The sequence below is a fragment of the Apostichopus japonicus genome, chromosome 4 (assembly GCF_037975245.1).
Source record: "Apostichopus japonicus isolate 1M-3 chromosome 4, ASM3797524v1, whole genome shotgun sequence".
In the NCBI taxonomy this organism is placed as follows: domain Eukaryota; kingdom Metazoa; phylum Echinodermata; class Holothuroidea; order Aspidochirotida; family Stichopodidae; genus Apostichopus; species Apostichopus japonicus.
In genome coordinates, this window is record NC_092564.1 from 17832146 (window position 1) to 17857726 (window position 25581).

General features: G+C 39.4%; 2 protein-coding genes across 3 annotated transcripts; one reads left to right on the top strand and one right to left on the bottom strand.

Moving 5' to 3' along the window:
- Positions 1–481: 481 nt before the first annotated feature.
- On the bottom strand, positions 482–8869 carry LOC139966672 (deoxyribonuclease-1-like). Its single transcript, XM_071969940.1, has 8 exons — positions 8630–8869; positions 7385–7473; positions 5654–5740; positions 3514–3608; positions 3086–3207; positions 2411–2568; positions 1733–1826; positions 482–812 (listed from the first exon to the last, which is right to left on the bottom strand). Exons 1-8 carry the CDS (start codon positions 8762–8764, stop codon positions 765–767), a joined length of 828 nt encoding a protein of 275 aa, XP_071826041.1. The 5' UTR covers positions 8765–8869; the 3' UTR covers positions 482–764.
- Positions 8870–13137: 4268 nt separating this feature from the next.
- LOC139966667 (uncharacterized) lies at positions 13138–24784 on the top strand. Of its 2 annotated transcripts, none has more exons than XM_071969931.1 (7): positions 13138–13665; positions 19259–19458; positions 19886–19982; positions 20184–20389; positions 22220–22428; positions 23112–23277; positions 23757–24784. In XM_071969931.1, exons 1-7 carry the CDS (start codon positions 13652–13654, stop codon positions 23900–23902), a joined length of 1038 nt encoding a protein of 345 aa, XP_071826032.1. In that variant the 5' UTR covers positions 13138–13651; the 3' UTR covers positions 23903–24784. The 2 variants fall into 2 exon arrangements, with proteins under 2 accessions (XP_071826032.1, XP_071826033.1); XM_071969932.1 differs by lacking the exon at positions 13138–13665 and adding an exon at positions 15007–16269.
- Positions 24785–25581: the final 797 nt, after the last annotated feature.

The following is a 25581-nucleotide window of genomic DNA, read 5'->3' on the forward strand; positions in this document are numbered from 1 at the left end:
CTACATGATATTATGTACATAAACATCTAGAACGCGCGAAAAATTTCGGTTATATTTTTCGGGCAAGTCGTTACAGCCCCCTAAATCAAAAATTGGGCTCCTACGCCTATGAATACCGATATATGATTGAGCATGTGAGAGAAGGTTGCGGTTAGAGGGTGGGTCTGTAGTCAGAACAATGTTTAATTGTTTTAATTTGCTACTTGTGTCGGCACCGTCGCCGTTGAATAATTGGCAGGGGGAGGGGAGGGGGTGCTTGTCCTTCTTTCCCCTCTCTGTGTCAAGGTCCCTGCACATCGGTTATCCGTATTCTCCTACTATCCTTTAAACTTATCGGGGTCTTTTCTGGTGGTGTTTGCTTTTCTTCGGGAAATGCAGGATTTTGCGATGCAATTATAGAGAGGCTGTGTAACAAACCAAGTAAGCAAACAAATAAACAAAATAAACAAATAAACAAAAAAACAAAATGAAGATTGAATAATGTAGTATTTTCATTGGTTCTATTCCAAGTTTACAACATTAAATACAGAGATTGCTTTAAGATTGTAATCAGTTAACTGAATTGTTAAATTCGAATCTCCCAAGTGAAAACCGTGTGACGTATCCCACAGTAAATAGTGACGGAACGAATGCAAATGTGTGGAGTCGATTAAATACTTTAAGACGGAAACATGGAATTATTGCTTATATTCTTATAACCAGTGACATTTATCATTTTTGTTTTTTTATTAATTTTACCCGTCATAAATCTAGCATTTTTTCAGCTAGTTTACATTCATGTACACAGGATAGTGGTCACTGACGTCAGATGTCTGTAAAAAATAAACGAGTCAAATACGAATTATAAGTTGAAGAATTTCACTTTCTCTTTGAGATTTTTTTCATGCTTATAGTTTTTCTTTCTTATTGTTATTACTATTTTTTCTCGTTAGTATTCTCATCTGTTGTTTGACTATGCCTCTAAAGGTAACATTACGTCATAGCATATTTGATACCGTACACGTGCTATAACACTTCATACATGTAAACAGAAAAGTGATTTCAATAATCCGATTTTTTAATTTGTGTACGCATGATCAATAAGTAGATGTTCGTGTGTGTGTTGGGTGGGGGTGGGGGGGTGGGGCTGGTGTGGAGTTGGTGATGGTGTTAAACAAAAAAATGTTTGGTACCAAATCTGCTTCAATGAATTGTACGCATTGTTTTCGAATACAACATTTCGCCATCACCCTCATATCCCCCATATATATTGCGTTACATTAACATACGGATACTAACTTCATTACTACAAGTATACTTGTATTTTTGTGTCATTTTATCACTATTTTCCTACTTTCCCCGTAGACTAATACTAATGAGGGAAGAGCGTCACCAGAGTGCAAAGGATATGTTCTTTTTGGTTAGTTTGAGACAAATTAAAGTCCTTTTCAGTACGTCACTTTACGACACGTGGTGTCATGCATTCATTTCATTTCATTTTTTTTTTTTCGGTACAATGAATAAGTCAAATGAATAAGAAAACACAGATGTGAAAGGAAGCGATCTTAAAACCCTTGTAGGCTTAGCGAGTAGAAAACCACTGGAAAAGAGGGGAGGAGGAGGAGAAACACCACCCCCCCCCCAAAAAAAACCGACCACCCTCAACCTACCACCACCCACGAGAACACAACGGTTGCCATTAATGAAACGTTGTAAGGTATAATTTTGATGCTTTGATTTGACATTGACTTACCGCAGCGTAGGTCCAACCCAAAGCATAGTCGGAGTAAAACACCTCTCCGTAGTCATCAGAGTTAGCAATTAAGTCTGCCCCAGCAAGAACAAACCTGTTACGTACGTAAAAACAAAAACGAAAACAATGTTATCAATAATTAGTTTAATTAATAGATAATTAATCAGTCTATATATGTAATCCATTTAATAAATAAAAAGTTCATAGCTTTTCTCGCCCTGTTGATCCTCATCTAAGAACCATAGTAGCTGGTTGCTTTTGGACATTTCTATCAACTTTCTTTTTTTGACACGAGTTACATTGACCGCATACTTTAAATTTGAGAGGTTGGGTAAGACGTGGGGTGGAGAGGGGGAGGTGTCTTAGACGCGTTTTGTGAAGCGATCAGACAAATGTTTTTGAGCGAATAGGAATGCAATGTTGTTCGATGCCTTAGGTCTGTGCAGCCTGTTACACACCCCCCCCCCCTCCCCCTATCTCTCTCAGCGAGCTGACTGTACCAAGAGCCAAGTTTTCCCAAAATTTCAAAATTTTAGAGTTATAAAGAGGAATTTACACATATTTGATGCCAGGGAATGAGGGATGCGAGGGGGGGGGGGGTACCTTGTCAAATAGCAGCCCATTATATCCATATACATTTTTAAACTGAACCCTGTCTCCCTATATCTTGTACGGTACCTGTCGTATGCGCAATGCGTGTTTCCAGAGACTGTGGTATCCTGCCAGCGAGAAATGGTCCACTTGAAACGAGAATCGGTGTTAAGACGAATATTGGCCCAATCCGCCATCTCCACATAAGTACAATCTGCATTGAAGTCACCGGCAATTATCACATTCTGTCAAAATTGGAAAGATTTTCCAAAAAAGGTCATTTCTGAACGTTGACAAATTAGAATATATTCTTGATTTTTACACTAACTGTACTGATGCTATGGAAAGTCCATGTTTATTATTTCATACCATAATCCGTTCCTGGGTCATTGAATGACCAAAGTGAACAATTAAGTGTAGGCTTACTACCCGTACAGACCATTAAGTTACAACATTTCACTTCCCGTATTAGATAAAATGTTATTCTATTTGATTGCTTTGCACTTGTTAATTTTTTTGGAAATCATCAAAAAAAGAACAGAAAAGAAAATGGTTCCAAAGAAATACGTGGAACTCCAGTGCGGTAAGAGTGCACGGAATATATTTGTATATCTGTGTTGTATACCCTAACAAGATCCACATAAACAACGCATGAAGAGAAACAAAAGCGACGACTGCCCTCTAAAAACTTGTCTTTTGCACACGGTTCTATTAGCTTGAAAACTCTGCGATACTTGCGTTTTACTTGAAACATCTATTTACCTCTGTTGATGTCTGCGCAATGTAATCGTATACATCTACTGATGCGTCCAGTTCAACAACAGCGTCATCAGGTTTAGCATGCAAAGATGCGATAGCGAATTCAGTCAGTGAAGATGTACTGGCTACAGTCAAGAACGAACGAAAATTCTGATATTTATTCTGTCAAGGCATGCCGAAAATTGTTTTTAAGATCATAACAATATTTAATAATTATGTAACTTGACGTCAGATGAGAATATTGTATTGTATAAAATAACTCTAATATGTAATAAGCCCCAGCCTGTCTTACGTTGCCCGGTGGTCACTTCTGTCTAATCTAGGTATTATTCCTCAAAACTAATACCATAACATGAAAGGTCCAATAATACTTTTAAAAGTGAATAAGCGAATCAGTTGATATCTGTATAAGTTATTGATGTTATACTTACTCTTATGTTGAAAGTGGACAACAGTAGGTTGTCTCTCAAAGATGTCTCCTGGGTCAGGGTACTCATATGCATCGATAATACTAAACATCGCCGATCTAACAAAGTATCAACGTAGATTGTAAAAAGTATTAATAGAATCTCATACCGTTACATGTCCTCAGATATGTGAAAACTTAAATTGGAGAAAGAAGAAGTATATATAAAACAGCATGAATGTACATACATGTTCGTTAATGCAATGGCATATGGTTTGGATAATGACATTGGATTAACATAACGCTTTATCATGATCACGATCACCATCATCATCATCATCGTCATCGTCGTCGTCATCGTCATCGTCACCGTCATCGTCATCGTCATCGTCTTCGTCTTCGTCGTCGTCTTCGTCGTCGTCGTCGTCATCGTCGTCATCGTCGTCGTCGTCGTCGTCATCGTCATCGTCATCGTCATCGTCATCATCATCGTCATCATCATCATCATCATCATCATCATCATCATCATCATCATCATCATCATCATCATCATCATCATCATCATCATCATCATCATCATCATCATCATCATCATCATCATCATCATCATCATCATCATCATCATCATCATCATCATCATCATCATCATCGTTATCATCATTGTTGTATTTTGTTTCTTTTTGTAATCTTTATGTTCATCATCTGATATGAACATTACTTGCCCAACTGTACCTCGAGCGATCTTGTGACAAATAAAACAGTCTATCTGAATCTCTACCAAACCATTCATCTACCCCGCTCAAAAGAAATGAACGGTTTTTCATTATTTCGAAAGTGTTCTCGTACTTGCCATGATCTTGTCGTGAATTCGAAAAAGAATGAAAATGTTGTGGTAGCAATGGGAAGATGATTTTGGTGTATGGCCGATTTTTTTTTTTAAATTCATCACTTTTCTGACAATTGAGGTCTTTGGTCTACATTATGTTGTAATTATACTATGCAAATGCAGACCACTTATGTGATTTGGATTTGGGAACGAAGGGTCTTAATGGTGCCTAAGTGAACTGTTCCAGTATAACAATATCTATCTTTCACATATATAATGGAAGCTAGAAATGTGAATATAGATAGTGTACTAAGAACGCTCCATAGAGAATACTAAAACCGCTAAGGAGTAGACTTTCACAGCCATAGGTTATCTGTTATTTACTTACAGCTATAAAACTTTGACATAAGATATACTGTAATACTTTATATTTACTGATATAAAAAATTAACTTCCTGTGCAAACACATGAAGGCATCCCGACGGATACAGCTGCCTAAAAAGCTATAGACAGATGGGCTCAAATTCCGGTAGTTTTATCAGATAACGTCCAACAGGTTAAAAAAAAGTGGTTTATAATATATGCAGATAGTCAGCTAAGCAAACATTACTGCCTCTAACAATTATGTGGGTTAAGAAAATTTAAAGTTGACGTTTTACAGTTTCATATCAAGGTCAAGGATTTCTTGCAAGACATGGCAACAGTTAACCTCTGGCCATTGGTAACTTGTCACCCCCAAACATCTACAGTAATTAGTGTGTGCAAGCCAAACAGTCGCTCCTAGTTCGCCATATCTTGGGAACGGGCATAGGCCTATGTCCCCGCCCCTTCATTCAAAGTGTTTTCCAGGGGCCCGTAATCGACCCGGGCCGTAAGGCTGTACCCCCTTATCCCCTCCCTTCCTTTGTAGGCCTGTATATGCACATGCGCAGTTGAAATCACCAATGTTTCATATCGTCTGCATATATCTTTAGATAGCATATATACATCCACGTGATAGATCCATAGGTTCTAACCCTTTACCATCCACGGATTTATGACAGGGACAATGAAGAAATATTCACGGACCATCAAACATAGGAGTTGTCCCCAATATCCTCAGTCCCGACCATGGTGAGGCTTAGGAGAATTTCGACCGTGTTCTTTGAACGAGGTGAATTGTCTCTGACTGTCTTGAAAGCGTATATAACTAAGTCGAAATATTGACTGACCCATTCGGATCTCATTTCTGCCATTGAGACGAGAAACTAACGACCCACCATCCAAATTTGGTAAGGTCCCCGTATGGGGTCCATGAAACCCCGTAGGTTGTTGAGAGAGCTGACGATAGAGTACTTACTTGAAATAGAAACAGTACTGTTCTGTGTAACTAGATCTTCCCAGTCGAACGCCACAGTAGTAATCATACTCAGTAAAACCCACATATCTATAAAAAGAAAAGTGACGTCACGTTCTAAAGAGATTTCAGAAATTGTTACGTAAATAATTAATCATGAGAAACCGATTTGATGTGATGATGTCCTAATTAATATGACATCGCTTGATAGCACCAAACTCCATCAAAGACAAGCCTGTTCAGTTCATGTTACCCTGAAAACGTTTGGAAGACAGAAATGTCACAACATGAGTCCCATACAAATGGATATTCCGTCCATGACGTTCGTACTGATAATTATATAAGCTGTAAAGTATGTTAGCATGGTGTTAAAACCGCTTGACATTTTGTGGCCATTTTAACATGCCCAGTTGTGTTTGCTTGCCTATATAAGTTCTAGAAGATGAAAATCATAATTCCCGAAGCATTTTACTATCGATATTCAGCAGAATGCAATCATTAATTATACAGCTGTTAAAATTTTGTTTAGTAAACGAGAACAAAGCAAACCCCTTGTAAATTGTCTTGAAACGACATGAGCAGATGATATTTGGAAGGTATGCTGTATTGGCCCACAATATGCCAGATTTTCAAATATGGGCACCATTGGTCAGAATTCTTAAACTAGTTTTGTTATCACCCTGTAGGAAATTTACTTCACTGGGACATTCAAACATCTTGTTCATTCAGAATGTCTGAGAACAATTTGCAGTGTAAAGACCTCCAGAAAAGTACATTTTGAAAACTTCTAGCAATTATAGCATGCTATAATTTGGGGCCTATACAGACTACTCTAAGTACACGATGATTTGTCAACATGCTGACCAAATCATATATACTAGCCACATGTAATTGGATATACCCGACAATCCCTCAACCAGCTCTTTGGGGTTTACAACCATCCAACAACAAATGTATGTGTGTATGTATGTATGTATTTTAGATCCTCCTGCATGCAGGAACTCGCGAAGAAGCCTCTTTGGCTTATCAAGCCGCAAGCTGACCGAAGTCAGTCTCTTACATTCATATTTAACGTCCCATGATTATGTGTCAATTGTCAACAACTCTGTAACTGGACGACATACATTAATCTTGGAGTGACTCGAACCGGGGACCTTATGATTGGAAGGCACCGGCGTTATCAACTGAGCTAACACTCTCACAAATGAAACGCTATACCACGCTAACAAATGAAAGTGTTTCACGAATTTAACTTTGTTATAACATATCAATTTGCCTCATTCAGACTCTTTTGAAATTTTTACCTTACGTCATGATGCGATATTGGTGGATTAAGTTAAGTAGGATAGTATAATTTAAAGCATGCACATTCTCTTAATGTTGAGTAATATACCACAAGCTGAGACTGGCAAATTCCAATCAAACTGTAGTGTTAAGTTAATGCAAGAAAACTATTGGGGGAAGCTAAATGTAGTGTGGCATATAAGAAAAACTACTCAATATTTTACATTTATTAAACTTATACATGATGTCTTTTTTCTAATTTTTTTGGAAGTAACAATGTGAACATGAACACTTACCGTATATCTCGGAATACATAGCGATATTCGCTATACTTCAAAGACAGTAAAAGTATATAGAGGATTTCAGAAGAATACCTATACAATGTGGGACAGAACTGGACTAGGGTATATATGGAATGGTGAGGGAGGGGGTGGGTGTGATATTACTTACGCATTGAGGTCAGACAACAATTGGGCTTGGGCACCTCCTGACGAGTCACGGACTTCCTGGACAATAATGAGGTCAAATAGTGACATGACCTAACAAGCAGAATTCAAAAAAAGATGAAGAAAAAGAAAGAAAGAAAGAAGAAGAAAACATGAATTAGGTAATTATAAATGAAAACTATTCAACCGAAGTCTGTTCTCAAACAAAAAGGAACCTATTACATGTGATCGGTCCTGATTTCTCCCCGGAATGATAGTGTAGGCCTACTGCATTATTATATCTGAATATTTCCGCTGTTCACCCCTCCTCCCCCCCCCCAACCCCCGCGCATACTAAGAAACAAACCGTTTGGTGGTTTGCAAAAGTGTCCTTTACGTGGCGCCTCGCGGGATCGATCGTGGCGGCAGGTAAAACATGAGAAACCCGGCTGAACTTTTCTTCTGGGGAGGACAAACCCCCCATCCCCTACATGGGCGGTCTGTATCATCGACTTCAGGGTCGCAAGATCACCCCTTCCCCCCCCCTTAAAATCACGGAGACGCCCAGTAGGATGTTCATGAGACAGTTGTAACATTACTTTTTCGACGATAGTCGGATAGAACGTTTCCTGTCGCTTTACTGAAATGATTTTTGTCGAATATTTCTGTTCAACTTTAAATTCTCCCAACATGCAATTCGGTGAATTACATCAACGTAGCAACGAATTAGGCGCTTGACGGTTTGTACATTTTCCTTTACAGAAGAGGGGAAGGAAAGTAATTCCATACTTTTCCATGTGTACTGGCCTAAGGAGAATGGTACATTACATATATTGCAAGGTTTTGGGCTTATAACTATACTTGCGGATCGCTTTCTTGCAGGAGCTACAGGCGAAGGCCATGCTGTTTAATCACATGGAAGGCAAAAATACGCTGTGAGCTTATGAAGTCGCAAACCATATGTAAAAAAGCAAAGCACTTCTTTATATGCGGAAAGTATCTCAATACACAGATTTCGATAGTTAAACTAACGGGAAGGGCTAGCTCGATTAAAACCAACATGATTTATGATCCTATATGTAGTTTGCTGCCGATATTTGTTCCATAACATGAACTTAAAAGAAGGGCACCAATTTATCACTTTTGAAAATATAGTGAATATAGAAGGCGGTGTCCCAGTCTTCTTATAATACCCCCCCCCCACCGACCTACTATGTCACCTTCCAAACACCAAGGAGAAGTAGATGACAAGATGACATTAAATTCTTACCTGGCAGATGTTATTCATAACATCTGGTTTGCCAGCCTTTGTTGGGCCAAAGGATTGGATATTGAAAGCGCAGATCTTGGCGCCATAGCAACCAGCAAAAAGCCCCAAAAGGCACAAAACTATGAAAGAGCGCATGTTGTAGTCTCTGATGGAGAAATACGTCTGCTGTAGTAAAGAGCGAGACTACGAATAAGACCCAAATGATCAACTGGAAGAGAAACAAAACATATCGCAGACTAATCGGGTGTTTGATTAAAAATTGATACCAATCTTAAGGGCACTTGCATTTTAGAAGCAACAGATGTCATCTCGAGTCAAGTTTAAGAAAATTTCACACAGCGGAAGAGTATATGATAATCGGTTGCACCGTTTTATCATATACTCTAAACACTGGTAATGACGTATGCATCCTGAATGTTAAGGTCGTTTTTGACACGTGATTACGTATCTTATTGGACCAATGGGAACAGGAAACGGTGTAGCCTGTATACATCTACATACATTGGGTGGTCTTCATCCGTGTGAAGGTCTATGGGAAGGGGTCTAAGGGAAAGAGGGGTTGGCTAGGGTGCAAAATGGTGCTGTAATTTCAATCTATTGAACTGCATTTGTGAAGTACAAAATGTTGCCAGTGAATATACGACTTTGCGTGCGTGTGTAAGAAAATACAAGCCATTTGGAAGTGAGTCTGAAGTTTTTTTGGGGTAATGTGCCTTCTTTTTAAATAATATTAATAATCAGCAGTTATTTTTACGATGCTTATGCGACCACAATGTGGGAGAAACCAGCAAGGGCTTATGGAATACAATTCAGCACTTTAACTCAAATTTAGAATCTTTTCAAATTAGAAAGTCAGTTCAGATGGGAAAACCGTAGATTGCTCTTGGTTGAAAAACCCACCTTACTATGACCAGGCCAGGTATCGAACCCGGAACCTCCCGATTGCTAAGTCACATTGCTTCAAATGCCTCCACCTTTATCCACTCGGCCACAGCACCAGTACCTTCATCCCACCACCCCTGTATACTAGTGGATACCTGTATATTAGTGGATACCTGTATACTATTGGATACCTGTGTACTAGTGGATACCTGTATTCTAGTGGATACCTGTAAACTAGTGGATACCTTTATACTAGTGGATCCCTGTATACTAGTGGATACCTGTAGGCTATATTAGTGGATATATCTGTGTAGTGGATTCCTGTATACTAGTGGACACCTGTATACTAGTGGATTCCTGTATACTAGTGGATACTTGTATACTAGTGGATCCCTGTATACTAGTGGATACCTGTAGGCTATATTAGTGGATATATCTGTGTAGTGGATACCTGTATACTAGTGGATACATGTATATTAGTGGATACCTGTATACTACCCAGTAAACATTTTGACGTCGGATCGACGTCGGGCTTAGGTCCAGATGGTCGGTTAAACGTCGGTGTCCAACATAAGTAGTAGTTCAGACGTCGGATTGACGTCACAAATTAATCCTTTCAATTTTCGACGTCCTAACGACGGCGGATGGACGTTTGTTAATATCGTAGTTATATAAAGGTAGTCTTTCCGACGTCGGATGACAGCCCTTTAATATACGTCGCGTTTCAATGGTCCATCCGACGCCGAAATGACCTATTATAATAGACCTATAATAAAAGGTTCGTTGGATCGACGTCGGATGAACTACGTACAGGCGACGTCGTAATGAGAACGTCCCTCCGACGCTCAAACGACCATTCAGAATAGACTAATCATAAACGGTTCGTTGGATCGACGTCGGTTTAACTACGGACAGGAGACGTCGCACTGAAAACGTCCCTCCGACGCTCAAACGACCAGTCAGAATAGACTAATCATAAACGGTTCGTTGGATCGACGTCGGTTCAACTACGGACTGGCGACGTCGCACTGAAAACGTCCCTCCGACGCTCAAACGACCAGCCAGAATAGACTAATCATAAACGGTTCGTTGGATCGACGTCGGTTCAACTACGGACAGGAGACGTCGCACTGAAAACGTCCCTCCGACGCTCAAACGACCAGTCAGAATAGACTAATCATAAACGGTTCGTTGGATCGACGTCGGTTCAACTACGGACAGGAGACGTCGCACTGAAAACGTCCCTCCGACGCTCAAACGACCAGTCAGAATAGACTAATCATAAACGGTTCGTTGTATCGACGTCGGTTTAACTACGGACAGGAGACGTCGCATTGAAAACGTCCCTCCGACTCTCAAACGACCAGTCAGAATATACTAATCATAAACGGTTCGTTGGATCGACGTCGGTTCAACTACGGACAGGAGACGTCGCACTGAAAACGTCCCTCCGACGCTCAAACGACCAGCCAGAATAGACTAATCATAAACGGTTCGTTGTATCGACGTCGGTTCAACTACGGACAGGAGACGTCGCACTGAAAACGTCCCTCCGACTCTCAAACGACCAGTCAGAATATACTAATCATAAACGGTTCGTTGGATCGACGTCGGCTCAACTTCGGACAGGAGACGTCTCACTGAGAACGTCCATCCGACGCTCAAACGACCAGTAAGAATAGACTAATCATGAACGGTACGTTGGATCGACGTCGGTTTAACTACGGACAGGAGACGTCGCACTGAAAACGTCCCTCCGACGCTCAAACGACCAGTCAGAGTAGACTAATCATAAACGGTTCGTTGGAACGACGTCGGTTTAACTACGGACAGGCGACGTCGCACTGAGAACGTCCCACCGACGCTCAAACGACCAGTCAGAGTAGTCTCATCATAAACGGTTGGTTAGATCTGCGTCCGCTCAACTACGGACTGGCGACGTCGCACTGAGAACGTCCCACCGACGCTCAAACGACCAGTCAGAGTAGACTAATCATAAACGGTTCGTTGGATCGACGTCGGTTGAACTACGGACAGGCGACGTCGCACTGAAATCGTCCCTCCGACGCTCAAACGACCAGTCAGAGTAGTCTCATCATGAACGGTTCGTTAGATCTACGTCCGCTCAACTACGGACTGGCGACGTCGCACTGAAAACGTCCCACCGACGCTCAAACGACCAGACAGAATAGACTAATCATAAACGGTTCGTTGGATCCACGTCCGCTTAACTACGGACAGGCGACGTCACACTGAGAACGTCCCATCGACGCTCAAACGACCAGAAAGAATAGACTAATTATAAACGGTTCGTTAGATCCACGTCCGTTCAACTACGGACAGGAGACGTCGCATTGAAAACGTCCCTCCGACGCTCAAACGACCAGAAAGAATAGACTAATCATAAACGGTTCGTTGGATCAACGTCCGTTCAACTACGGACAGGCGACGTCTCACTGAGAACGTCCCATCGACGCTCAAACGACCAGAAAGAATAGATTAATTATAAACGGTTCGTTAGATCGACGTCCGTTCAACTACGGACAGGAGACGTCGCATTGAAAACGTCCCTCCGACGCTCAAACGACCAGACAGAATAGACTAATCATAAACGGTTCGTTGTATCGACGTCCGTTCATCTACGGACAGGCGACGTCGCACTGAAAACGTCCCTCCGACGCTCATACGACCAGTCAGAATAGATTAATCATAAACGGTTCGTTGGATCCACGTCCGCTTAACTACGGACAGGCGACGTCACACTGAGAACGTCCCATCGACGCTCAAACGACCAGAAAGAATAGACTAATTATAAACGGTTCGTTAGATCCACGTCCGTTCAACTACGGACAGGAGACGTCGCATTGAAAACGTCCCTCCGACGCTCAAACGACCAGAAAGAATAGACTAATCATAAACGGTTCGTTGGATCGACGTCGGTTCAACTACGGACAGGAGACGTCGCACTGAAAACGTCCCTCCGACGCTCAAACGACCAGTCAGAATAGGTTAATCATAAACGGTTCGTTGGATCCACGTCCGCTCAACTACGGACAGGCGACGTCGCATTGAGAACGTCCCATCGACGCTCAAACGACCAGAAAGAATAGACTAATCATAAACGGTTCGTTGGATCTACGTCCGCTCAACTACGGACAGGCGACGTCGCATTGAGAACGTCCCATCGACGCTCAAACGACCAGAAAGAATAGACTAATCATAAACGGTTCGTTGGATCGACGTCCGTTCAACTACGGACAGGCGACGTCTCACTGAGAACGTCCCATCGACGCTCAAACGACCAGAAAGAATAGATTAATTATAAACGGTTCGTTAGATCGACGTCCGTTCAACTACGGACAGGAGACGTCGCATTGAAAACGTCCCTCCGACGCTCAAACGACCAGTCAGAATAGACTAATCATAAACGGTTCGTTGGATCCACGTCCGCTCAACTACGGACAGGCGACGTCGCATTGAGAACGTCCCATCGACGCTCAAACGACCAGAAAGAATAGACTAATCATAAACGGTTCGTTGGATCTACGTCCGCTCAACTACGGACTGGCGACGTCGCATTGAGAACGTCCCATCGACGCTCAAACGACCGGAAAAATAGACTAATCATAAACGGTTCGTTGGATCGACGTCGGTTCAACTACGGACAGGCGACGTCGCACGGTAAATGTCTCTCCGACTTAATCATTGATATAGTTGGTTGGATCGACGTCGAATGAAGTGTCGACAAGAGACGCCATATTAAACGACGTTAAAACAACAATTCAAAATAGACTAATCATAAACGATTCGTTGGATCGACGTCGGCTGAACTAGTTCGGTGTTGGAACGGCATTGGCGGTAGAAGTATATAAGCTTCCCTCTTTATACGCTCCAATGACTATCTAGAAATATACTATATCATAAACAGTTCGTTGGATCGGTGTCGAATCAATTTTGAACAGCGGGCGCTTACGTGAATACGTATACCTTCGACGTTTAATACAGTTTATTAATATAACGTAAAATAAACATTTCGAAATACGTGTATCCGTGACATCCAACTTAACACTGGCAATCATATGCGACTCAGACGAAAGCTGTGAAAGTACCGTCAGTATATACAACAACTTCTCGCTTATCATGCCGTTATTAAGGTAAGTAAAACTTAAATGAATCCAATAAAAGGAGACATATTTTCAGTAAAATGACACTATAGAGCAATGTTAAACATGTTATCAAGTATATTGCAAATCTACACTCGTTTTCTTCCATAACACTTGCACTGCGAGTGAAAGAAAGAACCATATCTGGTGCAGTAATATTGAGGTAACGTTTAACTTAAATAATTGATTCGGTCATGGCAGCTCCATATAACAATTATGAATCAAGTAATCGTTTGACGCACTAGAGCATACCTCGTTATACCCCATCCCATATCCTCACAAACACATCCCCGACTACGCTTTTATAACACTTCCGTAGACAAATGTGCGTCGGCAGCGCTTTCATCTTCTGCTGAGCGAACGTGAAAGAGGAATGTCAGTTTTCCTAATATGCGCTGTCCAAGACTATGGTAGCGCAGAAGGGACATTGCATTGAACAGTTACCGACTTTTCTAAACCACAAACAACGGTAAATTGTCGAGTTGACGAGACGATAACGTCATAAAATTCACAAACTTGGTATTGAATGTTGTTAATTTATTATTAATTTTCTGTAATTTGCTGAGTCGCACACTGAGTTGCTACTATCTCAAAAATGACAGAAATCGGAAAATGTTGACGAGATAAAGTATCTCCTTCAAGTTTCTGCAAATTGGCAGGTTACCAACTTTAACAAAACTACAAATATCTGAAAAATGTTGAGATGGTAACGTGATTCTAGAAATTGCCGTTTTGACCGTACAACCGACGGATCTCGTCAACGGATTAATTTTCTGTAATTTGAAGAGTGCCAAACTTTTTCAAAGAAAGTCGGGAAATTAAAAAGAAAATTACTCTTCAATGACTTGACGAATTGCACTATACTAATCTCGCGAACATAGCATTATATAATTGCGTTGAATTTTGGTTGCTCCATAGTGGAATTCAGTGTTGTTGCTTGTTCATTTTTTTAATAATATTTACGAGTTGTAATTGTGCAACACGACACTTTAACGGTGGTCATAAGGGGACATGTCTCACACATTATAGAATAACTCAACTTCTTGCCAAAACTCGTGGTTCTGTCGGGTACCGACGCTTTCTTGACATGTCTGTCAAAAAGCTTATACCTGTACCATTGGTTTAATTCTAGGTAGACTGGCCACTGTTTAGCCATGTAGTGCCCCCCCCCCCCCACACACACACACAGAAACACTCATTTATAGGGAGTTTCATCCGCCATTTCCAACATTACAACTCAATTTTAAATTGGAATTAATGTAAACAACATAAAAACAGTACGACTCTTTCATACCGTTTTATATTTTCACAGCACAGCAGACTACCCCAACCTCCGCATTAAATCTCATGTATAGGCTGGGTCATGTAATGTATGATTAGCCATGACCCATGATAATTGGTCATATAGGCCCAATAATCACGTGCAAATAAACAAAGGGTCAAGTTTTTAATGCTTTAGTATAGGTCAGGCCCATCTTTTAAGTGTTGCCGAGGCTGAAACTTCTAGAGTGTGGGACCTCCTTTATAGCTACTGGTTATCTGCTAACTTAGGTAGATCAAACATAGCTCCTGCGCCAGAATGCGATCTATTTTCGCGGTTATAGAACACTACCGTATTTTATTCTTAAATACGATCGTGCAAATGCCGAACCTGGCTTAAGAAATAGAAACAAAATTGACTTCTCGTTCAAAACGGTCTTTTAATGAGTCAACCATTCGGACAATTGAAAATACAAAAGATTACATTTTCTTAGCACAAAGTACGTCAGTACAAAACTGTAAACATGCAAAATAAAGCCTACATATAACGTTCGGACATTCGGTGAATTAAAGGCTGTTGACAAAAGGATCCAAACTAAATTAGAATAAATTACTTCCAAATATTTCTTGTGCAAATAGTGTGAGCTATATCACACTAAAATTTGATAAAGATCTAAGCCTTAATAGCACGATTCTGTAGAGCTGTTACTGTTGAGTACTTGAAGCAAATTAAATTTTCCTTGACGGGGGGGGGGGGGGTAGTATAGCGATTACATGGGGGAGTGCCTCTTCGACTTGCAAAATGTGTGCAAGCAAAAAGTCAAACAAAAGGTTTCATTCGACAATATTTCACACCTGCAACTTTCCATATTACACTACTTGTATAATATTTGGATCAGTATCAGATCTTTAGTTAATTCTAATTTATTCAGTTTCCGGAAACGGGGACCAAATATGTTACGTGTATCATCCCTTGCTCGTATAACTGATATGAATCCCACACGTTAGATAAGTCATATATTCCCTTTAGTGCAAACACACGCCCTCACATATTCAACATTGAAGGTTTCCCGCGTAAATATTAACATAAATAATCACTCTCCTACACAATGACCGGCTGGTCGAATCGTACGTACGTACAAGTATGATAAGTTGCTGTAATCATACACGTTTTACATGCACGTGTTTGATCTCGCAGCTTGCGAGGCATGGATTATACATTGTATATATGACAAACATTCCACGTCTAACATACATTAACCGGCCGTTATAGCTATAACAAATTGATCAGCATCAAACAGGGATTTGCGGTTACGAGATTTTTCGGAGTACAAGGTTTTTATATAATAAATGCAAAACTAGTGGCAGCGGTCTCAAAAAAACAAAACTGCCAAGAATTCGATATAATTTGTGGAAAATAAGGACCTTGCTCTGTATACTTATGTTGTTATACTATGTATTGCCTATAGGCTCAGATTTATTTACCAACCTAGTGTATGCTGTTGTATATACTGCACAGGCGGTAGGATGTTATAGCCTAGGCCTTGTCTGTTTTTTGTTGATTCCTCGAATTAAGTTATATCCTATACTGGAGTATAGCAGAAACTGAAATGATAACGTCCTCATTGTGTTCCTCTTTATGAAGTCGGACAAGGCCTAGACGTAGGAGGTCAATTTTATTTTTTCAAACATTAAAAGGCTAGGGCCTAGGTCTATTCTTCGAACGGTATAACAATAAAGGTAAATAATTGAGCTTAGGCCCAGGGGTTGCTACAATTTTCGTCCCACTCCCAGTTTCAAACTGCCCCAAGCTAGGATCACCCCCCCCCCTCCTATATCGTATTCTTAAACATTACCAAAAAAGGCACCAAAAGTGGTTTTTACCATATTCGATACTATCCTAGACTAGAGGCTAGTTCACAATCCCAAAGAAGAGAATGCCCAGGGACACTGGGATATTAATTTAACAATAACAGTTTAGGAAAGACAAAATCCCCACACCTGTCTTGAATACTCAATATAGTTCCCTCTGAGACTAAGAGGATATTTTAGGCCAGTTGAGCACAACTGCCCGTAGCTTAAGTCTCGAATTTTCAACATTTCTTCTTTGCTATGGCTTATGTAAAACCAATATCGTATTGGAAAATAAGACGTAATGTACAATTTCAACTAAAGCACCACCCCTATCTAAAAATAGATAAGAGTAAAGTTCCTAAACAGATTCAAGAGCCCAGCAACTTAGACATTCCAGTCACAAATACTGCACTAAATTTTACTTCTAGCCCCACAGTATCACAAACAGGCCATGACAATGTTAGGCTTAGCACTAGGCCTTCTGAAAGCAAACACCTCTTCAACAATACATTAAACAATCCTGGAGTTACCCACAGGCCGAGTAGTAATTCTGAAAGTGAATTTGAAGAGCTTTCACAATGTTCTAGTAGCCAGTCAGATGTTGATGAAATGAGCCTCTCTGATCAGTTGGGGGAATGGGCTACATCAAACAACATATCACAAACAGCAGTATCTAGTTTGTTAAACATTTTAAAACCATACCACATTGATTTGCCAAAGGATCCAAGATCACTTCTAAAGCCCATTAAAGACATTTCTTTTGAAAACATAGCAGGGGGCAAGTACTATCACTTTGGCATTGCTAACTACATTAAATCAAAAATGCAGTTATCACAGCCATGTAAAGAATCTATCTCAATTAAAATTAACATTGATGGTCTACCCCTGTTTCGCAGTTCAAATATGCAGTTCTGGCCAATTTTGGGGATCACTGATCAAATTTTTGACAGTACACCATTTCCAATTGGAATATTTTCTGGAATGTCGAAACCATCTCCAGTTAATGAATTCTTAAAACCATTAATTGACGAGGTTACAAGTCTCGAAGAACATGGTATTGAGCATTGTGGGGCAAAATACCAATTTTCAATATCTGCTGTTATTTGTGATGCCCCGGCTCGTGCCTTAATAAAGCGTGTAAAAGGGCATTCCTCCTACAAAGGCTGTGATCGGTGCATACAAACTGGAACTTGGATGGGAAAAATGGTGTACAAAGAAAGTGCAGATAGTTTAAGAACTGACGAAAGTTTCCAACAAATGCTTGACGAAGATCACCACCTTGAACAATCTCCATTTTCATCTACTTCTATAGGATTAGTTTCCCAATTTCCATTAGATTATATGCATCTGGTGTGTCTGGGTGTTACTCGTAAACTGCTGGGTTTGTGGATGAAAGGTCCGCTCAAAACTAGAATGCCAACCAGAGTGATCAATGCAATTTCTGAGAAGATGATTTCACTTAGAGAGTTCATGCCAAGAGAGTTTTCAAGAAAACCTAGATCACTCCGAGAAGTTGATAGATGGAAGGCTACGGAGTTCCGTCAATTCTTAGTCTACACTGGTCCATTAGTCCTTTCTAGCCAAATACCAGTGAACCTTTACCACAACTTCATGCTGCTTTCCGTTGCAGTTCAAATTCTGTTGTCACCAAGGCTTTGTAACCAATCATCATTGATTGATTATTCTGAAGAATTATTAAAACTGTTTGTTGCACATTTCTCCAAATTGTATGGCAAGGAAATGGTAGTGTACAATGTACATTGTTTGCTTCATCTTGCTGATGATGCACATAAATATGGTCCACTAGATAATGTTTCTGCATTTCCATTTGAAAGTTATTTGGGCACATTGAAGAAAATGGTGAAAAAGCCATCACTGCCACTGCGGCAAGTAGTTGGGCATCTGTTGAGAAAGGGGGAAATTCAGAAAAGCATGAAGAACAATGAGTACACTATCCTCAAACAAGAACATTCAAATGGGCCAGTGCCAGAAGGACATTTAGCTATGTCACAGTATGCCTACTTTTATCACAAAGATTTGAATGTCCATATAACTCTTTGCACTGGGGACAATTGTGTTCAAATAGGGAATGATGTGTGCCTAGTGCAAAACTTTTTTGTTACCAATGATGATTTGTATGTGGTTTATCGATCATTCACTCACAAGGAAAATTATTTTAGCTATCCTTGTGAATCAAAGTGTATAGGAATTTTACAAGTTGACAGTATAAGTGAAAATCTACAGGTATCACATTCGAGGGAAATTTTCAAAAAATATGTACTTTTACCGCATAGAAATTGGTTCATTGCTATGCCTATCCTTCATTAAAGAGCAAGTTTATATTAAGGAGACTTCAGGCCAGTTACTGTTAGTTTAAGTTTAATGTTAAATACATTTTAACACTTCATTTACTTACATATATGATCATCACTTTAACATAAATTAGAAAAATTATATTATTCAATCTTAGCATGGACCCATTGTATCACATTGTGGAGTTTACGGACTCTAAGGAGATAGCCATCATCAATGAGAAATGGATGGTTTCTGAGGGTACTTGTTTGTGGCCCCCCTTCAAATCTTCAGCAAGTTTGGCAAAGGCTCTGAAGACTACCACAGAGCCCGAGACAAGTTGGAAGGCTTTTAAAATAAGAAAACTATATGCAACAAGTAAGTAAAAATTATGTTAAATATAATTGAAGGGTGTGTCTTCATACTCTCTATTTGCCCCCATTTCTAAGTACTGGTTTTAATACTTGTTGCTAATATGCTACACAGCCCAGCCCAGAAGTTTGAGATGAAATGTTGGAGAACAGTAATAAATTAATGCAGTAACTACCATTGAACGCACTGTTTCACCACGATGGGCTATGAACTCACAAGTGCTCTGTCCAGTGGTTACCTAATCTATAAGGACCCCCTCCCCCCCCCCCACCCTGTCTCATGCCCTTTGTTTATCCTTCTCATTTTGGCTGGGTTATCCAACTGTTTCCTGATATTTTTCAATTTACCAAGGAATAAAATAAAAATGTAACTTCACAAATTCAAAGTAAAGGTATTCAAATACATTTGGCATATTTTATATTATTCCATACAGATTCATATGACAAGGCAGTTTCCAAACTAAGGCAGGCTGAAGATGAGTCAGACCTGCAGACAGGAGATGAGGAAGTAACCATAGGAAGAAAACGAAAGTAAGTCCCAACACAGCAAAAAGACTGATAGAGTCACACATGTATACAAAGCAGTGAAGCACCAAAGTATAATTATCACCAAGTTTCTCTTTTCAACTGGGGTGGGAGGGTGATTTGTTAGCGTAAAAGTGGTCAAAGTAAGATAGATTTTAGGTTATCATTATTGTATTATGGTAATTTAATTTTTTTATTTTATTGCAGACCTAATCAACGTTATATGGTTGAAAGCTCGAGTGATGAGGAGTTTCCTGCCTCACCAAAGCGACCCAGACCACCATCATTGCCATCAACTTCAACACCTGTAACTCCGCTTGCTCTATCTCCTGCCCCACCGCGCTCTCCAACCCCACCTTGCTTCCCCAACCAAACTTTGGACAATAGTGCAGCCTCTTCTTTCCATTGCCCTGGTAATTTTCTTTTAACTCTTTTCAATTATTTGCAAGCATTGTACATTAGCTCTATTGATTTACAGAATTTTCAGCTTCATTAAATTAAAGCAATTGACACATGTTTGAATTGTTTCAATTAAAACCAGAATGCAAAATGCATTGAGGTTTCGATGACTTCAATGCACTAGACTTCTGCTTGTTAGTATATAACCAGAACTAGCTGTTACAATAACACTATGGCATGCTAACACAGGTCAGTCTGTACGTGGTTATACACACCTCCATCAAAAACAGTAGGGTTCTTGTACTCAATGTTATGAATCCGCACACCAAGTATTACAAACCAAACCAAATCGCTAATAACTTTGCACATTAAGGTTGCAGAGGAGTCCACTTATGGACAATTTAGATTGGAATACGCCCACGAAACTTGAAAGAATCAACTTGAAAGAAGCTAACACAGGTCACTGGAGGTCAACCTGAGGTCAAAGGTCACCCAAATGCAGGTCGACTATTGTATTACAATAGCGTAACTCCCAACCTTGATGGACATTTGGTTCTCAAGTTATTGCAAAAATACTAGTTTTTGACCCCTGATTGACCTTTGTTGACATTGGATCACATGACTGTTATGTTTTGAAACAATCCCTTACCCCATTCACAACTAGTCCCAAAATATCAACCTTGTTGGAACCTGTCAATGGTAGTTTCACAAGTTGAGAAAAACTAGGCCAACATTACAGCCAACTCCATGAAGTGAAAACAAATCTCAAGTTCACAGGTGCTTGACCTAGTTTCTCCTTGGCAGCTGGCCAAGAAATGTTTTGAAATTCGTGGTACCTGTGCAACTTACATCCAACCAGAACTACCAATGATCTACAAATATTTTCTAGAGAAGGCATGCTTCGCCATTCAAATGCACTATTCCATCAAAATCACATCAACTTTTTAGCAAAATATCCATACGGATGAGTGACAAGTGTTGCAGTAGCTCTAGCACTTTTATATATCTATGGTCTGCAAGCAAGCCTTGGAAGACACTGTTTTACACACACACACACATGTATGTAGCTATGTACATAGTAATTCAGGACTTCTAGCGACACACTTAAGTCAATGGGGATATTGTCGCGAGTTCGGATTCAAATCTACGGATGCCCGTAAGATCATTTTCAATTGTCAATAGGCTCTCCTATTCTTATGAGGCGAATCGCCCATGTCATCTACTTATTAGGCTGGACGATGGGAGATACCTATATTATGAAAAGGTATGAAAAAAGTTGACCCCTGGTGACCCTAAATGACCTTCGACATCCACCAAAAACGATAGGCTTTTTGTACTTAATGTGGTCAACCTACATACCAAATATGAAATCAATCCAAGCTTTGCTTCTTGAGATATCATGTTTACAAGCTTCTCACTATTTGACCCCTGGTGACCTTAAATGACCTCTGACCTACACCAAAAACAATAGGCTTCTTGTACTCAATAAGGTACTCCTATGTACCAAATATGAGAACTGTCCAAGCTTCCCTTCTTGAGATATCGTGTTTACAAGCTGGGCGTCACAAACGCACACACACACGCATGATTGTAAATGTTACGATTATCATCGAAACCAAAAATGCTAAGGTATGAAGACAAAGTAATATTTGTTACTATTTAATATTATTTATTTATATTCTTGTGAATTGTTATTTATTATTAAATTGATGCTAAATATGCAACAACAAAAAATGAAAGACCTAATGTACAGTATAATTTTTAAGGGAACACAGTTTTACTATGACACATGGAGTTTATAGGAATGTAACTAAGTTTATTTTGTTGTTGTCAACTTTTATTAGATTTTGAAAAAAGGGTAATCTCGATGCTGACGGAGATTAAGGCGGAGGTTCAGCACAACAAGTTGCTGCTAAAAACACTGACTGAGGCAAACGTCCTACCAGAGAGTGAAGAAGACGATTGGCTAAATGAATTTCCTCTAAAGTCCCTTGAAGGTATAACTTCTTTGGAGGAAAAACTTAAAAATGACACAGGATCAAGGAAAAAACTGGTAAGAAATGTTTTTTGTGTGTTTTTGATTGCACGTTTTTAAAGAAACCAGTAGTGTAAGCGTTCTATGATTGAGTTTTAGACTAAATGTAACTTGCTGTAATTTCGTGCTCCATCAATTTGTAATATAAAGTTAATGAAAACCTTTTCACAGCCATATTAAATAGACATATGATGCTATGTGGTCTATAAGTCTCATATTTCAACCCAAGTTATAAGTGTAGATGGCACAGTTTAAAATTTGCTCTATGAGCCTTATAATTGCATATTGCTTTAAAAATTGCACTACTCTTTTTTCAACTGGGAGTGGTAGGAGTCTTACAGTTTTAAACAATCTTGCCAAACTCTTAGATACTTATGCACCCAGTGACCCCACTCCTGTCATACGTGGTATGTCATAAGTCATACCTCTATCTGAGATATATTTGCATTATTTTTTTGAAAAAATTGTATCTCTGTTAACTACATACATTTTGAAATATATTACTTTTTAATTATACTTCTTGTAGTAATGTTTACCAAATACATATTTTTAGAAAATAAATTAATTACAACTAATGTAATACTAATAGTAGTGTGGTGGTAAATAACAAGTAAACAATTCATAACTTATTACAACTGGATAACATAAACTTTGTTCCTTAATAAATTTCATTTTTTTTTCGCAATCACCTCCTTATATAGGTCCAGAAGCTGTCTATGATAGGTGGGACCAACTTGGATAGTAGTGTGAGAAGGATTTTATCATTCCTAATGAGCAGTGCCTTGGCCACAAAATTCAACTGGTTAGGCAGGGGGAGTGCCGAAAAGAAAGCCTTTTCTACCCTTCTTCTGAAAGATTTGATTTTTAGTAAGTATACAAATGCCTATAATAAAAAAAATAAAATCGTCCCAGTTGTTCAAATGGTATATATACTGTGACAAACTAACAGTGCTTCAATGATGCATCATGTAACATGTAGAAAAGCTTCACACTGAACTACACACAAACATTATGCATTGTATACATCTTTCCCAAAAGGCCAAGGCCCATATTTTAACCATCAAGCAACTTTGTGTAGATTGAATGGTTTTGTCAGACTGCAATGTGTGACTGTAATTCATATAAGATAATGTACTCATCTTTGCAAAGCGCTGAGCAGAGCAGTAAAATTGGACCAAGTTGATAAGTATCATCAATGCCCTCCAATCATTTGGGATGAGACTTGCCTGAAATAAACAACATAATATCAATTAAGCCATGCGGTCAGTCATTAGATTACATTTTCTCTTGGTTTATTCATGTGATTATACTTATAATTGCTCTTCGTTTTTTCCTATTGTCCCTAGGGGCCATCTCAAGAAACCCTTTGACAAAAACAGCAACCCAGTCACAGGTGGAAGCAGTCATTAAATTATGGCTAAAACATGCTGCAGACCGGACTGGTGCCCGCAAGGACAGGCAGGCACAACAGCCAGATTGTCAGCTTGATTAAAGTCAAATACTTTAAATTCAACATAAGCCTAGATCATCTTTCCATTATCAATATCAAGACTGCTTTCCCATTGTTTAACTTTAGTGTGACACTTTTGAACTGTCATTAAACTGTTCCTTTCACTTAACATGCCTTGTAAATAGTAATGGCTATATTATAGTCTTCTAACACATTTTGAAGACTATAGCAGTAAAAGTAATCAGTAAAAAAATCTTGCAGGGTCTACATCCTTGCATCAAATGCAATTCCATTCTCCTAGTGAAAGATATTTTATTACAATTCAAAGTAGTCCTTAGCCTCATATCAGCCCAAAGTGCCTGCATGACATATAAACTACATGCTGGAGCCTGGTGGTATTCTGTTTGCTTCCTGGTTCCTCCAGTGCCTTTCCCAGAGGATGGTGCTACTTTTTTTCTTACAAATTAAGAGTGCTTAAATACAAAATGGTGAGTTATTATATAAGATTGGTAGTGACCAGAAGCCATTCTGGCAATTTTCTTATCCCACCATACTTTTGGTGACTATTATCAAGTTACCACCCCCAGTTTAAAAGTAGTCTGCATAGGCCCCAAATTATAGCACTTTATAATTGCTAGACATTTTCAAAAAGTATTTTCCTGGAGGTCGTTATTCTCCAAATTGTTCTCGGACATTTTCTTAATGAACACCCAAGACGAAAGAATTTCTCAGTGGGGTAAATTTCTTCGAAGGCGGTAATAAAAACAATTTAAGAATTATGACCAAAAGTGACCATATTTAAATTTCTGGCATAATTCGCGGAAATACTGCATACCTTTATTTCTACTCTGCAGTAATTGACTAAGCAACTGAGAACGAGTAACATTAGATTAAACAACTGATGGGATAAATATGTACTTACCTATCAACTCTATCGATACTGCTCATTCCGTGTTTTTGGTAGCACGATATCTGTATTATTGCGTTTATTCTCGTATTAATTGGAAAACAAATTATTAGGCTGGAATGGCGATCCGTAACAAGTGTTATGAGGCGGTTTACTGCTACGAGTGTGACGACGCCTTGTGAGCTCGGTATAACTGGTATCTCGATTTCTCGCCCTTGCTCAAGTAAATGAGTCAAATATTCCGTTGATTATAAGATTACCTCTCTCGTCTCTAAATTAAAGTCCAATTAGCGTTGTTAAGTTACTTCAAGATACTGATAAGAAACCATGTTTACTTAAATAGCCTGTACGTCCGCAAACAACGATCACTAGCTAAGAGCGATTGTTTCGACTAACTTTTCACTACTGACATGCCTCTGAAATAAGAACTCTTGGGCTCACTCATGTTCGGGCATCTGGTCACTCATTGGTTCAATGTTACCTAATTCATCAAATCTGTCATTGAAAGGACCAACCAAGAGTGAGAAAGAAACGTCACGTGCTGTTTATCTTTTTATTGTTTTTTTTTTCTGAATTGACTAGACGTCTGAAATAGCGGGTCAAGCAATTTCTTATGTTTTTCTTTTTAAGGGATTGTGGGAACCAAGGGAATGTCAAAAGTGCAACGAGGTTAATGACCTTACATCTTGTAGATAGACAGAATGTGGTATATGCACAAAGGCACCGACATTTCCAATCTACGTGTGTCTAGTAACGACTCCAGAACTGATGTAAAAATATTTATATTTCGAAATTTCAGTTGTATTACAGACTA

Bases quoted from the DNA above. Each gene is read 5' to 3' on its own strand.
- LOC139966672 (XM_071969940.1), bottom strand. From the start codon at position 8,764: ATGCGCTCTTTCATAGTTTTGTGCCTTTTGGGGCTTTTTGCTGGTTGC. The intron at 3,609-5,653 runs GTAAGTACTCTA...ATACTTTGTTAG, and splicing joins CAGTACTGTTTCTATTTCAA to ATCGGCGATGTTTAGTATTA. The intron at 1,827-2,410 runs GTACCGTACAAG...CGTACGTAACAG, and splicing joins ACGCATTGCGCATACGACAG to GTTTGTTCTTGCTGGGGCAG.
- LOC139966667 (XM_071969931.1), top strand. The intron at 19,983-20,183 runs GTAAGTCCCAAC...ATTTTATTGCAG, and splicing joins ACCATAGGAAGAAAACGAAA to ACCTAATCAACGTTATATGG. The intron at 22,429-23,111 runs GTAAGAAATGTT...CTCCTTATATAG, and splicing joins CAGGATCAAGGAAAAAACTG to GTCCAGAAGCTGTCTATGAT.